At 38.5% G+C, this 16,100-nt stretch overlaps 1 protein-coding gene across 1 annotated transcript in view; it reads left to right on the top strand.

Moving 5' to 3' along the window:
• The window catches only part of LOC137394242 (arf-GAP with SH3 domain, ANK repeat and PH domain-containing protein 2-like), a 39,647-nt gene that overhangs the window by 9,687 nt on the left and 13,860 nt on the right, over positions 1–16,100 (top strand). Inside the window, exons 4-17 of the mRNA XM_068080966.1 lie at positions 3,407–3,468; positions 5,754–5,878; positions 7,005–7,134; positions 9,378–9,463; positions 9,548–9,707; positions 9,830–10,009; positions 10,961–11,008; positions 11,255–11,306; positions 11,725–11,773; positions 13,688–13,854; positions 13,948–14,081; positions 14,458–14,555; positions 14,917–15,097; positions 15,316–15,357. Coding sequence (XP_067937067.1) covers positions 3,407–3,468; positions 5,754–5,878; positions 7,005–7,134; positions 9,378–9,463; positions 9,548–9,707; positions 9,830–10,009; positions 10,961–11,008; positions 11,255–11,306; positions 11,725–11,773; positions 13,688–13,854; positions 13,948–14,081; positions 14,458–14,555; positions 14,917–15,097; positions 15,316–15,357 — 1,514 coding nt within the window. The remainder of the gene's footprint in view (positions 1–3,406; positions 3,469–5,753; positions 5,879–7,004; positions 7,135–9,377; positions 9,464–9,547; positions 9,708–9,829; positions 10,010–10,960; positions 11,009–11,254; positions 11,307–11,724; positions 11,774–13,687; positions 13,855–13,947; positions 14,082–14,457; positions 14,556–14,916; positions 15,098–15,315; positions 15,358–16,100) is intronic.

Here is a 16,100-nt window from a genome sequence, read left to right as displayed (position 1 = left end):
CCAGTCTCTGTGGTAAACTTTAGTAGAACTTGAGAACTCAGGCAACAACAGCGACTAAACATGGCGTTATTTGTGCGCTCAGTCAGTTTCATTTCTATTTTTGTATCAGTCAGTTTTATTTGTTATTATGGATTTTATTTTCAATTTATTTTATTCTTAAATTCTACTAACGTTTACAACAAAGACTGATCTTTGGTTAAACCATAGATATATAAACCTAGATTGGCCAATAATGCCTATTCCCATCGGTTGCCTTGTCAGACTTAAATAGCATGACGTAACGTCATTGTATTGTACCTCACGCTTGACTGCACTGTTATTAACAATGGAGCTAGCTAATGAGGAGAATTTGACAAAATCACATTTATTTTCACATAAAAACCTTTTTGGATACATAATCCAGTAAACTAAAGCAATTCTGTGATAATATCTGATAACCACCTTATATTAAAACTATAAAAGCTATGGATTGTTGCGAACAAATCATGAGCCATCAGGGCTTTATTTGCCACCCTCTCCTATCCCCATTCTCTCTTTTCCCCTTCTCCAAAGAAGAAGTGAGAAGGGGAAAAGAGAGAAGGGAGAAAGGAGAGGGGGGGGGCAAATAGCCCACCCACTCAAAGAGCCAGACCCTGGCTAGGTAAATAGACTAATATCATGCTGAACTAAACATGACTAAATATGATGAGTATGCAAGTATGTCTTAAGTCAAAAATGAGACAGAATGATTATTTTACAGCTGGCTATGTAGCTGGCTAGGTCACCAAAGCTGAAATGTAATGATTGTATCACTAGCATTGTGGATGTTACCAACTATGATGTAAACCAAGCAAAGAATTCCCTAATCACAGTTAAGAATCATGGTGGCTTGACTTTGTCTTTGCCTGTGGTGATTGAGGTTTGCAACCACAGTGAGAAAGCGACGAGAGTGTTGCTCAGTAGTGCTGGATTGGTGAAAAACTTTCCCAGGCTAGCACTAATCGTCACCATGAAGAAGTTGCTGAGGTTCAACACAATGCTATTGTTTAAAGGTTGACTTGCAATAAAATTCACATTACAATTATTTGGTATCAAAAGATTCACCATGTCTTACTCTGTTGTGTTGTTGGCGCAAAATATGTGAAAATGTGATTACAAGCTCTTAAAAGCTCAAAAACGAACAGTTAATCGCAGCCACACGAGACCGCGGTAGTTTGGATTCGCTTTCCAAAACGGCTCAAATGGGACGCAGTTGTTACAGGATGGTTTCTGCTTACACTTTCATGCAACCTCATTCGTCGAAATCTTTTCACAAATATACTTCACGCATTTAATAGAACTATGTCTATTGTTCTTACGCGTCTGTTTTATCGCCATTGTAATGCTGTCACTTTTAGCACTGATATCTTATAACTTACCGTAAAAAATCGTTAAACTTTTTAACCTTAGCTCGAAGGAGTACATATCATTGTCTGATAATCATGACGAGCTTGTTGGCCACCTGTGATAATCGAAAAGTGCTGCAAAAATTATTTGCGAAGTATTGGGTCACGTGATCAGATTATGACTTGACGGTTGAATAATGCCGAAACAAAACTGTAAAGTAGCGAGCGTCTATATTTGATACGGGGTATTCGGTAAAACCCGAAGTGTTTGTCATAAACTAGTGCTACGATAAGTTTTATATTTAGCTTTTTATTGGCTTTCCAGTTCACGTGAGAATATCACGTGACAAGACGATAACCAAATTGTAATGACTACGTCAGAGAAATAAACAGATTCCAATCTACGACGGCTTTTCGTTTTTGAGCTTTTAAATGCTTGTAATCACATTTCCACGTATTTGGCACCTACAACACAACAGAGTAAGACATGGTGAATCTTTTGATACCAAATAACTGTAATGTGAATTTTGTTGCAAGTCAACCTTTAAGCTACAAAGAAGGGTCCATCTCAATACCATTGAGGCATTTACAACGAGGGCATCCTGAGGAACTTAAAAGCGCGTCTAAGAACCTTCAATCCAGCAAATTTATTTTATTTTTAGTTTCTTTCACTAATACCAGAAGTTTTAGGGAAGTGATGGATTTTTGCTTTCCACTATGCTGGGTTATCTATTTCTATATTTGTAAAGTATTTCTTAACTAATCTCTTGTTGATTATAATAGCAGTTGAAAATAAAATCTGTAATTAAAACACTAGCCAAATCATGCCATTAATCTATCACCCATTGAATAGCATTGATCCACTAATGTCTAGCCATAAATTGTAGATTGCATCTATAAACCAAGCCACAAAATATAATGATTGGTGTAATAATGGTTTCTTTTATCTTAGTTTGTTGATGTCACAACATTAGGCTGTAATAGAACTATCTCTTAACCTTAAATGAATAGAAAATCGCCCGTGCTGACCCGGTCCGACCCGATCTTGGCCCTCATTGCTGACCCTGAGTCTGGTCCGACCCTGCATTCCTTGGTCTCCTTCCAGCTCTAGCTAAAAAAGCCATTGATTCCATTTCCCTGATCAGATCAAAACTTCACAGGCTCATCATATTTAGTCATGTTTAGTTCAACATGATATTAGTCTTTTACCTAGCCAGGGTCTGGCTCTTCGGGTGGGCGGGCTATTTGCCCCCCCTCTCTTTTCCCCTTCTCTCTTTTCCCCTTCTCACTTCTTCTTTGGAGAAGGGGAAAAGAGAGAATGGGGATAGGAGAGGGTGGCAAATAAAGCCCTGATAGCTCATGATTTGTGTGCAACATTTCATAGCTTTTAATTAAATTAATTAATAGCATTTAACTTTTAATCTATGGTGGTTATCATATATTATCACAGAATTGCTTTAGTTTACTGGATTATGTATACAAGAAGGTTTTTATGTGAAAATAAATGTGATTTTGTCAAATTCTCCTCATTATCTCCATTGTTAACGATAGTGCAGTCAAGCGTGAGGTACAATACAATGACGTTACGTCATGCTATTTAAGTCTGACAGGCTTTTTCCCTATTGGCCAATCTAGGTTTATATATCTATGGGTTAAACGTTGTAATCTTATTTTTTCTACATAAAGTTTTGCGCAAAATCCATTATGATTACCAATGGAGCGACCGCCATAACATCGCAGCCAAGCCGCATAGATGGAAGTGAACAACTCCCTTTCAGTGCAGCTGATGCATCAGGTGCAGTACATCTTGTGACAAGCTGTTGTGTTGCTCGCCCGCTCAACGAGGGAACAACTCCGCAAAAACAACAGTTTGTCAAGACAGGCTAGGTTTTACTATGTTACCAAATCTTTGTTCGTGCGCATTGTCATAGCTTACGTAATAAATAGTGCCTTTACTATTAAAAAGAGAATTAATCTTGTTTGTTGATAATTTGCATTCATTCATCAATTCTTGACTATCACATCCATGTGAATTCTTTTAGCTGAAGCCTTCATCAAATTTGCTGTTGTAACGAAAGATGTCTCCGCTTTAACGAAGACTCTGGTGGGTTTAGTATTTTAATATATCTGCCTAGGCTGTTCATGCTGTCATTAATATTTTACTTAACATCTGTCAACCACTTCCTCTACTCCTCTCCTTTAAGACAGCTTCAAAATATCATGATGTCGAACCTTATCAAAACTCTTATAGCAACATAGTTGAAGACTTCATTAACACAGATTGGTTTGATAGTTACAAAGTATTTATTTCTTGATAAAATAAATATAAATCAAAAAGCATTGGCGTAAAATAGGTATGATGACTTTTAAATTTACTGAGATCTATAAATCATCCAAGAAAATAATTGTATTGATGTTGACTGTTCCATGGCAATACTACCTTTCTTGCAGCATTCACCTCAGTAAAGCAACAGCAAAATTTCTGCATTCAAACATTTTAGCGTCATAATTCTGAAGAATTTTCTAATTATTTATTTTCCACACTCTTGTTCACCATTCAGTTTGAACAATACAGCTCGTCAATATTAAACTACTACTGAATGCCCGGCATTGCTCGGGTAATAAAAAAGTATGCGCACAGAAAATTTATTTTTATTCAACATATATCAACAGTTACCATTCTAACTTCATATCATGAGAAAAGTGTTTTGTGCTGTTCAAATAAATTAAGAGAAAAAATAAATAAAACGACTGTAAATGTTTTTAAACTTTGTCAAACAACTGTAACTTTTAAATTTCATATCATGAAAATTTTGTTTTGTTGAAATTAATTAAGAGAAAAAATAAAAACAACTGTAAAGGTGTTTAAATGTAAATGTGAAATAATTAGCAAGTAATGGCTAAATATAGTCTGTTGTGCTATGATTACAATGAAGAATTATTTGGTATACAGTTATATGAATTTAATTCGTTTCAGTGTTGGCATCATAAGTCAAAAATATTGTATAGAGTGGTTATAGAGTGGTATAAAAACTCATAGCAATCATCTAATGCAAGCACCCCCTGATAAAAATCATCACAATTCCATATACGCACTGTACATAGTAAAAATTAATAAGAAAAACAATATGTTAACCTTAGTAACTATAGTTACCTACGGTAAATTTAGTGTATTTAATGGTTATGCTCTACAAGAAAATGTAGTGTTACAATGTACTTCGCACTACAGAACATACCGTGGGGAGCTTTCACTTTCGAGACAGACGTATAACATAAACATTGAATTTAACTTAAATGAATTTAGCTTACTAAACGCATCCTTAAAGCTAAGTTTTAGTATGTATTTTACTAAACTAAACATTAACTTTGTCACTGGCTAAAATTTTATCACTTATCTGTTTTTGAATTCGGTTTTACTATAACTTATAATGAATAATGCTGAATTGAGATAGCGAGCATCATATCTCTTTCGCCCACAAGGCTAGGATGAAAAAACATTGTGTTCCATATGGTAAGGCAAAATAAATCTTATAACAGGGGCATCATAACCCGTGAGCACACTGTATTAATTAATAATAAAAAGTACACATTTGGTATGTGCAATCGCACAAAGAATATACAGTATATGATGAGAGCAATGGGGTGATAAGAACGGCTTAGCCTCGTGGTTACGAGCGCTTGTCAGTAGACTCGGGATATGAATGCCGCGAGATCCAAATCAGTATGGAGGTGATTTTTCGTTGCTAGAACTTTATCGCCGTAGCTGGACAGATGAATGACGGACGAACAACAGACACAAACTTTAAGATTTATATATACGTATATAGATTATATGAAAATAGAATCGAGTAGAAGATTCTAGATAGTGTATACAAAGTGTCTTATACGAAGAACCTGGAACTCAATGATGCGCTGTAAAAGCATTATTGATTAAAAGGCGTTTGGTCTCATTCACTTATACTAAAATGATGTTATCTGCTGTTTTACCAGATAAATTATCATAAACATAGCGGAATAGTACAGTCAGTAGTTTTAAAATAAAGGCCATGAGTGATGTAAGCTTGACAGGTGTTTATCATTTTTAACCTTTACTAGATGAATGTTAGTATTTAGCATATCTATGAATATTAGTATTTAGCGTGTCTATGAATATTAGTATTTAGCATATCTATGAATATTAGTATTTGGCATATCTATGAATATTAGTATTTAGCATATCTATGAATATTAGTATTTGGCATATCTATGAATATTAGTATTTAGCGTGTCTATGAATATTAGTATTTAGCGTATCTATGAATATTAGTATTTGGCATATCTATGAATATTAGTATTTGGCATATCTATGAAAGAGAGAATGTAATGTCAGTGTTGCCAATTTTATTTCAGATTGCGAATCTAAAGAAATCAGTCATGCTTTCTTTGGAAATGTTTTCAAAGAACAATCCTCGTGAAACTCACTCAGACTATAAAAGCTCGTATGACAAGGCGCACAAGGATTTGGAAAGTAAATTGTGAGTTTAGAAGTCACTGTCTGATGATAATGCTGCCCTCTTTCAAGTATCTCGTATTCTTTCTTGAACATGTGGAATCAATGAGAATTTTGACTCTTGGTTATGCGGTTTCATGAACTAGTGGTAAATTATTGTATCTTTTAAATATGTGTGTAAATGAGTGTGTGTTAAACAATAACTTGACAAAGCTTACAAGTTTATTAAGCAATCTGGTAATTTCAGTTGAGCTTTTTATCACTCTCTCCAGTGAAGTGTCAAATGTAGCTTCACCATGGATTTATTGGAGGCTAGTTTCATTATTGTTATGGTTGTATCTATTTATAGGTCATACCTTATCTATACTCCTGCAGATAATAGTCAAACAGATGATGGTATATAAAAATATGAAGTCATAAATGGAACCTACAATCAGTGATTGTAGGTTCCATTTATAGGTTCCAACATCATCCTTAACCTCTACAGTATATCACTGATTGTCAATCAGTGATATACTCTAGAGGTTAAGGATGATGTTTGTCTTTTATTCATAAGATCGAAAAATAGTAGATGAAGCAAAAATGGATCGCTTTATAAAGTGTTCCTAATTGATAACTCATTTCCTGTCCGTTCTTTTTCCTTTTTGATATCTATCCGAGTTAACTTATATCAGTTGAACTGGCATTATGCTGTATTTTGATGCGGCGTCATAAAGGAAAATCGTTAAAAGTGTAAATTTGCTATAAATAGGATGAATCCAGTTGGGAGGCAGCATAGCTTACTTGAACCAAGTTTACACATTCTTGAATCTTTAACCAGAATTTTAGACTTGAATTTGCTCACATTTCACTACTTGTCAGAAATGGGTTATTCGCAATTTCGCCTACGACTTCGATGTTTTACGAACAAACAGTTTTGGTCTGTTGTTGTCAACATCTGTGTGAGTTCAGGATCGGGTGCTATTGTTCAAAGCTAAAATTGATGAGCAACACCTTGCAAAATAGAATATGAGCTCGAAAGCTTAGGCATGCGAGACGACTGCTGATGAGTCTTCCAACATCTTGGAGTTGTCTGCTGCTAGTTAAAATTTAAAATTTTTCAAGAAAGAAGTTTATGGTTTGTCAGTGAGTATTTCGACTGTCTGTTGCAGTCACAAAGTTGAAAAGGAGAGGATGAGAACTGCTGAGGCAGCAGGTCTTCACAGAAAGGCAGTGGCCGGGTCAGAGGTAGCTGAAGATACAGACAGGGAGAGAAAACTTCTGCAGCTCCGAGCATGTGAGGTGAGTGTGTTCTGCTGCATACAGAGAGAAGCGAGTTACCGTTGTGAGGTTGTATAACTGGAAGGAAGATTATCATAGAGTTGTGAAAGGAGAATGTTAGAAGATTATGATAGAAATAGGGAAGGTCATTAACAGTAGAGCAGCGGTTCTCTATTCATTTTTATCATCGAACCACCTGCGACTGACCGGGCAATCTCTCACCTCCTTGTTTTGAATGAAACAAAAAAGGCTTGAAACAATGAAAAACAGACATATTCCAAATGTATGAAAACAATATCACAATATTAGAAGGTCATTCTCTCGATAATTGAAAACTGATAAAAAGTGTTTCAAATGATACCTCAGAACAAAAGCTGTTATTAATTTATAAATTTTTAATCGTTTCTTGTACAAAAAAATGCAGTCCAGTACAAAACGGCACAATTTTTCATTATTTTAGCTCCCTGATAGGCTGTGACTATTTATAAAACAATTTGACTTAGATTTTTTGCGACAAAAACATACACTTTCCTCGTCTTCACGATTTATTCTTGTACCTCCGTGAACAACGCGAGCACACACCTTAGGGGTGGGAGCACACACCTTAGCGGTGGGAGCACACACCTTAGGGATGGGAGCACACACCTTAGGTGTGAGAGCACACACCTTAGGTGTGGGAGCACACATCTTAGGGGTGGGAGCACACACCTTAGGGGTGGGAGCACACACCTTAGGGGTGGGAGCACACACCTTAGGGGTGGGAGCACACACCTTAGGTGTGGGAGCACACACCTTAGGGGCGGGAGCACACGCCTTAGGAGTGGGAGCACACACCTTAGGTGTGGGAGCACACACCTTAGGGGCGAGAGCACACACCTTAGGGATGGGAGCACACACCTTAGGTGTGAGAGCACACACCTTAGGGGTGGGAGCACACACCTTAGGGGCGGGAGCACACACCTTAGGAGTGGAAGCACACACCTTAGGTGTGGGAGCACACACCTTGGGGGCGGGAGCACACACCTTAGGGATGGGAGCACACACCTTAGGTGTGAGAGCACACACCTTAGGGGTGGGAGCACACACCTTTACGGCGGGAGCACACACCTTAGCAGTGGGAACACACACCTTTACGGTGGGAGCACACACCTTAGGGGCGGGAGCACACACCTTAGGAGTGGGAGCACACACCTTAGGTGTGGGAGCACACACCTTAGGGGCGAGAGCACACACCTTAGGGATGGGAGCACACACCTTAGGTGTGAGAGCACACACCTTAGAGGTGGGAGCACACACCTTAGGTGTGGGAGCACACACCTTAGGTGTGGGAGCACACACCTTAGGTGTGGGAGCACACACCTTATGTGTGGGAGCACACACCTTAGGGGCGGGATCACACACCTTAGGGGCGGGAGCACACATCTCAGGGGCGGGAGCACACACCATAGGGGCGGGAGCACACACCATAGGGGTGGGAGCACACACCTTAGCGGTGGGAGCACACACCTTAGCGGTGGAAGCACACACCTTAGGGGTGGGATCACACACCTTAGGGGCGGGAGCACACATCTCAGGGGCGGGAGCACACACCATAGAGGCGGGAGCACACACCATAGGGGTGGGAGCACACACCTTAGCGGTGGGAGCACATACCTTAGCGGTGGGAGCACACACCTTAGCGGTGGGAGCACACACCTTAGCGGTGGGAGCACACACCTTAGCAGTGGGAGCACACACCTTAGCAGTGGGAACACACACCTTTACGGTGGGAGCACACACCTTAGCGGTGGAAGCACACACCTTAGGGGTGGGATCACACACCTTAGGGGCGGGAGCACACATCTCAGGGGCGGGAGCACACACCATAGAGGCGGGAGCACACACCATAGGGGTGGGAGCACACACCTTAGCGGTGGGAGCACATACCTTAGCGGTGGGAGCACACACCTTAGCGGTGGGAGCACACACCTTAGCGGTGGGAGCACACACCTTAGCAGTGGGAGCACACACCTTAGCAGTGGGAACACACACCTTTACGGTGGGAGCACACACCTTAGCGGTGGGAGCACACACTTTAGCGGTGGGAGCACCCCAAATCGGGAAGCCCTGTAGTAGAGGAGGTATATGGTATGAGAGAGATAGTGTGGTAAAGGGAGAAACGCGTACATTGATGGGAAGAATAGTCAAGGTAGGGAAGCTAAGGCTATAACAGAGGGTGTGTGAAATAGTTTTTTAATGTGACTTAGAGTTGATATTTGTTTTAGTACTTGTTGAAAGTGAATGAAACGAGGAGCAGGAAAGGGGTGGATCTGCTGTCTAATCTAGTTGAGTACTATCAATCACAGGCCAGGTTAGTCCTTGTTCATGGTATAGCACGCTAAAGATTATAATCATTTTCTTGTACATTTTAGCTGAGTGATTTTTTGCATTTTAGTTTTTTCAAGGACGGGATGCAGACTATACAGCACTTTAATTATTATATAACAAGCTTAATTCCTACACTCAGCAATCTGAAATCGAGACATGAAACCGAAAGAAAACAGCTCGTCGACCTCAAGGAATCTCTAAAAAGCTCACTAGCAGCATACAGGGAGGTGAGTCGCTCGTGCCTCGAGTGCGCTAGTATAAACTGGGATATAAATTAGTTTTGCTTTATGATTCACTTGTAGTAAGTTTTATAGTTCATAGTCAGTGTGTGTATATTTGTTGATTGCAGGAGAACACGACTTCAGTGTTGACCAAGGCAGCTCCTCTTATGCCTTTTATACAGTCTAAAGAGGTCGGCTCTGAGTTTGTTGGATATTTAATGAAAAAAAGTGAGGGCATGATCAAAAAGGTGTGGCAGAAAAGGAAGTGCTCAATAAAAGATGGCGTCATGTCAATCAGCCATTCAGATGTGAGTACTTTACCTATTTATATTGTATGACATTAGCATAGGTGCAAAGGGTCAGCCAAACACTTGTTAATTAGTAAATGGTTAGCAAAAGGTGGTCTTAAGCGTAACAAAATAGCTCCTAGTTTTTCTTGTCTATCATATGATTAGCTAAGAAATCCTAACCAGGTGCACAATCACTGATTGGTTTTTTGTCAAACTGCGAACCGTAACGTATATCATATTTACACTTTCCATACCATCAGCTAATAATTAGGCGCTTTAGGGCTTCTCCTTGCTAACAACAACATATATGTGTTCCTACATTTCAAAGCACTCCAGAAATCAATGTTTTCCGCCTCATTTGCAATTATTTTTACTAAAAACATGACTAAATTATAAAAAAATTTTTAAAAATTTAATGTTTTTTTTCATGTTTGACAGTTAAAATTATAGCAGAATGTTGCTTATTCTGAATACATATTGGATTTATCGTTGGGTGAGTTTGTGTTCTATCAATAAGAATATTCAGATCTCTATAGGAATTCATGGTGAGTTTTAAACAAAGTGAAGTGTATGATATTGTAAATATCTGAAGCTACTTTACTTTCAGCTGAATAAATTATATAACAAGCAATTAATAACAAGCATGGGGCTTCCCTTAACATCTAGGCCATTCGAAATAATTTGCAAAGCTGTCATCATTACAGTCATCAAGTAAATGAAATCGATTTGGTGACTTCAAGCTATATAATTGCTCATTAAACCTCAAGTTTTTCCTGACAACTTGTTATATTCAGGCTATGGGACTGCCTATCGGCTTTCTTGTCTCCTTACCAATAAACTCTCCAGTCTTTTGTGATGACATGTTTTGTATGTGACTCATACTAATAACTATATTTTTCATGTAATCGTCTCATGTGTCACAGTATTCTCTTGTACTTGAACATGCATAGATTTGTCTAATTTTTGTAGGAAACAAAACCACCAGTCAATATCAATTTGCTCACCTGCCAAGCTAAGGTAAATAATACTGCTTTTATTGTTATCATTATTGTGCAGAGATCCACATCGCTATAATATTCTCAAAGCACAGCATTTTACCTGTAGCCTTACTCTCTAGCGAGATGTCTTCTTTCAAGCTGCTACTGTCATTTGCATTTCATCTATTATATAGATGAGGCATTGCACGCTCGTGTTAAAAAGATATCAGGACTACTTCTAGATTATGAACTTTTCTTTTTTGTAGTTTTCTTTTACTTTTTCTAGGTAGTGGCCGATGATCCTAGCAAAAGAAGCTTTGACCTATTGTCTAGCTCAAGTGAGTAGTACATTGTTTAGATTATAAACAAGGGGTTTGTGTGTTCGACATGAGTATGAGGGTTAGAGAGATAGTTACCTCTCAACTCATTGTAGTCCATACGTTGACATTAGCGTCGATATCTCTATAATTTTGATGACACGCGTGTGAAATGCCATCTTACGTATGCCATTAGTATATTAATACTACATGCATCTTTATGACAACTGTATATTTATACTATTAGTAACACGTGGGCGACAGGGTAATATGTCTATACTATTAGTAACATCTGTATGCTGGGGTAGTGTATCTACACTATATGTATGTAATACCTGTGGGACATGCAAATATATATACAAGTATTATTAGGTTTGACTAGTTGACAGTTTTAAATGCTTTAAAAATCCTTCATCATACATGTATATTGTTTTTACAGATAACAGAACCTATCATTTGCAAGCAGAAGATGAACAAGATATGGTCAGGTCAGCGAGCATCTCTTCTTGCTTTATCAATGTTACTTTTTTTTATGTAATGTCTCTCTTCACTCGTCTCTTACTCACCTTCTTTCTTCACTCGTCTCTTACTAACCTTCTCTCTTCACTCGTCTCTTACTAACCTTCTCTCTTCACTCGTCTCTTACTAACCTTCTCTCTTTACTCGTCTCTTACTAACCTTCTCTCTTTACTCGTCTCTTACTAACCTTCTCTCTTCACTCGTCTCTTACTAACCTTATCTCTTCACTCGTCTCTTACTAACCTTCTCTCTTCACTCGTCTCTTACTAACCTTCTCTCTTCACTCGTCTCTTACTAACCTTCTCTCTTCACTCGTCTCGTACTAACCTTCTCTCTTCACTCATCTCTTACTAACCTTCTCTCTTCACTCGTCTCTTACTAACCTTCTCTCTTCACTCGTCTCGTACTCACCTTCTCTCTTCACTCGTCTCGTACTTACCTTCTTTCTTCACTCGTCTCTTACTAACCTTCTTTCTTCACTCGTCTCTTACTAACCTTCTCTCTTTACTCGTCTCTTACTAACCTTCTCTTTTCACTCGTCTCTTACTAACCTTCTCTCTTCACTCGTCTCTTACTAACCTTCTCTCTTCACTCGTCTCTTACTAACCTTCTCTCTTCACTCGTCTCTTACTAACCTTCTCTCTTCACTCGTCTCTTACTAACCTTCTCTCTTCACTCGTCTCTTACTGACCTTCTCTCTTCACTCCTCTCTTACTAACCTTCTCTCTTCACTCGTCTCTTACTAACCTTCTCTCTTTACTCGTCTCTTACTAACCTTCTCTCTTTACTCGTCTCTTACTGACCTTCTCTCTTCACTCGTCTCTTACTGACCTTCTCTCTTCACTCGTCTCTTACTAACCTTCTCTCTTCACTCGTCTCTTACTAACCTTCTCTCTTTACTCGTCTCTTACTAACCTTCTCTCTTTACTCGTCTCTTACTAACCTTATCTCTTCACTCGTCTCTTACTAACCTTCTCTCTTCACTCGTCTCTTACTAACCTTCTCTCTTCACTCGTCTCTTACTGACCTTCTCTCTTCACTCCTCTCTTACTAACCTTCTCTCTTCACTCGTCTCTTACTAACCTTCTCTCTTTACTCGTCTCTTACTAACCTTCTCTCTTCACTCGTCTCTTACTGACCTTCTCTCTTCACTCGTCTCTTACTGACCTTCTCTCTTCACTCCTCTCTTACTAACCTTCTCTCTTCACTCGTCTCTTACTAACCTTCTCTCTTTACTCGTCTCTTACTAACCTTATCTCTTCACTCGTCTCTTACTAACCTTCTCTCTTCACTCGTCTCTTACTGACCTTCTCTCTTCACTCCTCTCTTACTAACCTTCTCTCTTCACTCGTCTCTTACTAACCTTCTCTCTTTACTCGTCTCTTACTAACCTTCTCTCTTCACTCGTCTCTTACTAACCTTCTCTCTTCACTCGTCTCTTACTGACCTTCTCTCTTCACTCCTCTCTTACTAACCTTCTCTCTTCACTCGTCTCTTACTAACCTTCTCTCTTTACTCGTCTCTTACTAACCTTATCTCTTCACTCGTCTCTTACTGACCTTCTCTCTTCACTCGTCTCTTACTGACCTTCTCTCTTCACTCCTCTCTTACTAACCTTCTCTCTTTACTCGTCTCTTACTAACCTTCTCTCTTCACTCGTCTCTTACTAACCTTCTCTTTTCACTCGTCTCTTACTAACCTTCTCTCTTCACTCGTCTCTCACTGACCTTCTCTCTTTACTCGTCTCTTACTAACCTTCTCTCTTCACTCGTCTCTTACTAACCTTCTCTCTTTACTCGTCTCTTACTAGCCTTCTCTCTTCACTCGTCTCTTACTAAACTTCTTGTTTCAATTAAGTTCATTAATTGAGCTTCTGATTGCAGGTGGATTTCTGTGCTGAATAATGCAAGAGAGGCTCAGCTAATGCTTGCCTTTTCTGATACAACGAGTTCGCAGGGCAATGCTAACTTGAGAGAGCTGCAAAAACAGCTAATAGCTGAAATTAGAAAGCTGCCAGGCAATGACCAGTGCTGCGACTGCGGTGCAGCTGGTGAGCAATAAAAACATCGTCCTGTTCGCATTCTGATTACAGTCTGATTGCATGTATGTAGAATTATATGTTTTAACCCGTGTACACTTGCAGACCCAGAATGGCTGTCGGTGAACTTTGGCGTGATTATTTGCTTGGAGTGTTGTGGTGTGCACAGGGAGCTAGGAGTACACATTTCCCGTACACAGTCTCTTGTTATAGATGAGCTTGGCACATCTCAACTTCTGGTCAGTTTCCTGTACTCTCTGCTGCGCTATGTATGTCCTTAGCCTTATTTCATTCACAGTTCTTAGTCGACAGTTTTTCAGCTTTTGTTCATTTTTTGTTTGTCTAACTGTAGCACTATTATAATGCATCATCCATGTCTGTGAAAATATATGATATATTATATTGTTTGTGATTCTGAAGGTTTTTACGTCTTTGATACTCAACCAGGCTCTTGGTGGAGCTTCAAGCAAGTTACTCATGACAAGTAAATAGTGAACCCTGCGACACTCTGAATGTTAGACATTAATTGTGTGTTGTAATTTAATACACTTGCTCTCTATTTAACCATATTTAAATAAGCTATTGATCTGCTATATGGTAACAATTTGTGTTTAGATTGCTAGCGTGATGTCTAATCAAGGCTTCAATGAAATTATGGAAGCGAAATTGACCCCTGAAGCAAAAGATTCACTCATCAAAGCTGACAGTACAAGGTAGAGGGATTATTGATTAGTTATTCCTTTACATTATGCTTGACAGATTAGGTATGCATGAGTGTAAGTATTCTGATCATTAGTGCGTCGAAGGTCAATTCCTCATCATTCACTCCTCACCTTATTACGTGCATATTCACTCATCACCTTATTACATGCACTAAATGGATGTGAGTTTGTGGGAATAACATGATTCAGAATATCAATGCTCATTGAAACTTATCACCTTTTGAAATTACAAATGTTTCAGTATTCTTACTGTTTATTTTGAATACAAGTCTGCTAGGTCATTTGAATGATCCAATGTTTGTTTGGGGCAAATCTGAGACAGATTTAGAATGAGCATTTATTTGGTTTTCAGAGAAGAAAGGGCATCATATATCCGCAACAAGTATGAGGCTAAACGTTACGCTTTCAAGACTTGCGCTGACACAGAGGAGTTGAAGCAAGAACTCTACCAAGCTATTACATCTAGCGATATTTCCGCTCTTTTACAAGTATTTGCAGAAGGAGTTGATTTACTGACTCCACTCCCTATTGAGGTTAGTCAACTTAACTTATGGCATGCACAAGCTTTGCCGACCTTGTTTTTAACAATTGTTTAACTGCTACTGTGTTGAAACTGCTCATATTTGTGCGCTCTCGGTTTGTTCCTGTATTTTCCTTTTTTTTCTGAAAAGTTTCCTTTCTTTCATTCTTTTCTCTTTTGAACTGTATTCAGATATGACTCTTAGTACTTGTTGTACTGTATAAACTATAGGCAACCTTAACACCTACTGCTACCAAGAGAACAGCCGTCTATGTAAGTAGCCTCTCCGTTGACCTCACGTTCTGACTTACTGTTGCATGTCACACGAAAGAGTCGTTCTCTCGCTTAATCAATGAACTCTAAAATTAATCAGCATGTTTCTCATTGAGCTTTCGTTCATCTATATTTTTGTATGTCATAATTATTGCTCATAAAAATTAATTGTCAACTTGGTTACTACAGGAACTACGTTCACTGAGACCTGTTTCAATCTTTAGGATACTTGCATTGTCATAGCAAATAACCATCTGGTGTTTGTTCCTTAATATTGCTGCATTCATCAGCTATACTAATAGCATCCTATTAATTCAGTTTTTTTTGTAAAGTTTGTAAAAATACTTTAGGTAAAGATGTTTTTGTCCACTAAGCACAATAATTCATGTGTTAAAGAAACTCCCAGACAAACAAACAGGCAATGTAAATTGAAAATTTTAGTTTTGCGTGGTAATTATACGGAAAGAATATGCCACAAAATAAAATTCTTATCCATCATTCTACGTATTTTCAAACGAGCTCATCGATTATAGAGTGTGAGTACATTGGTTATATTATAAGCATTTTGGTTATTCTCTCTTGTGATTATAAAGATCTTTTATTTGTTTTAAGAATTGATATTTTTAGTTTTTGTGAATTTGTCTAGTTTAACAGCCAACTTGTCCCCTTAACTTACAGACTCATGACTGTCATGATCACTTCTCATGACTTATTACTTGTCATTATGACTTCTTTTGACCTAC

This window comes from Watersipora subatra, chromosome 1 (genome assembly GCF_963576615.1).
Source record: "Watersipora subatra chromosome 1, tzWatSuba1.1, whole genome shotgun sequence".
NCBI classification, from domain to species: domain Eukaryota; kingdom Metazoa; phylum Bryozoa; class Gymnolaemata; order Cheilostomatida; family Watersiporidae; genus Watersipora; species Watersipora subatra.
This window is presented reverse-complemented; position numbering and strand designations above follow the sequence as displayed.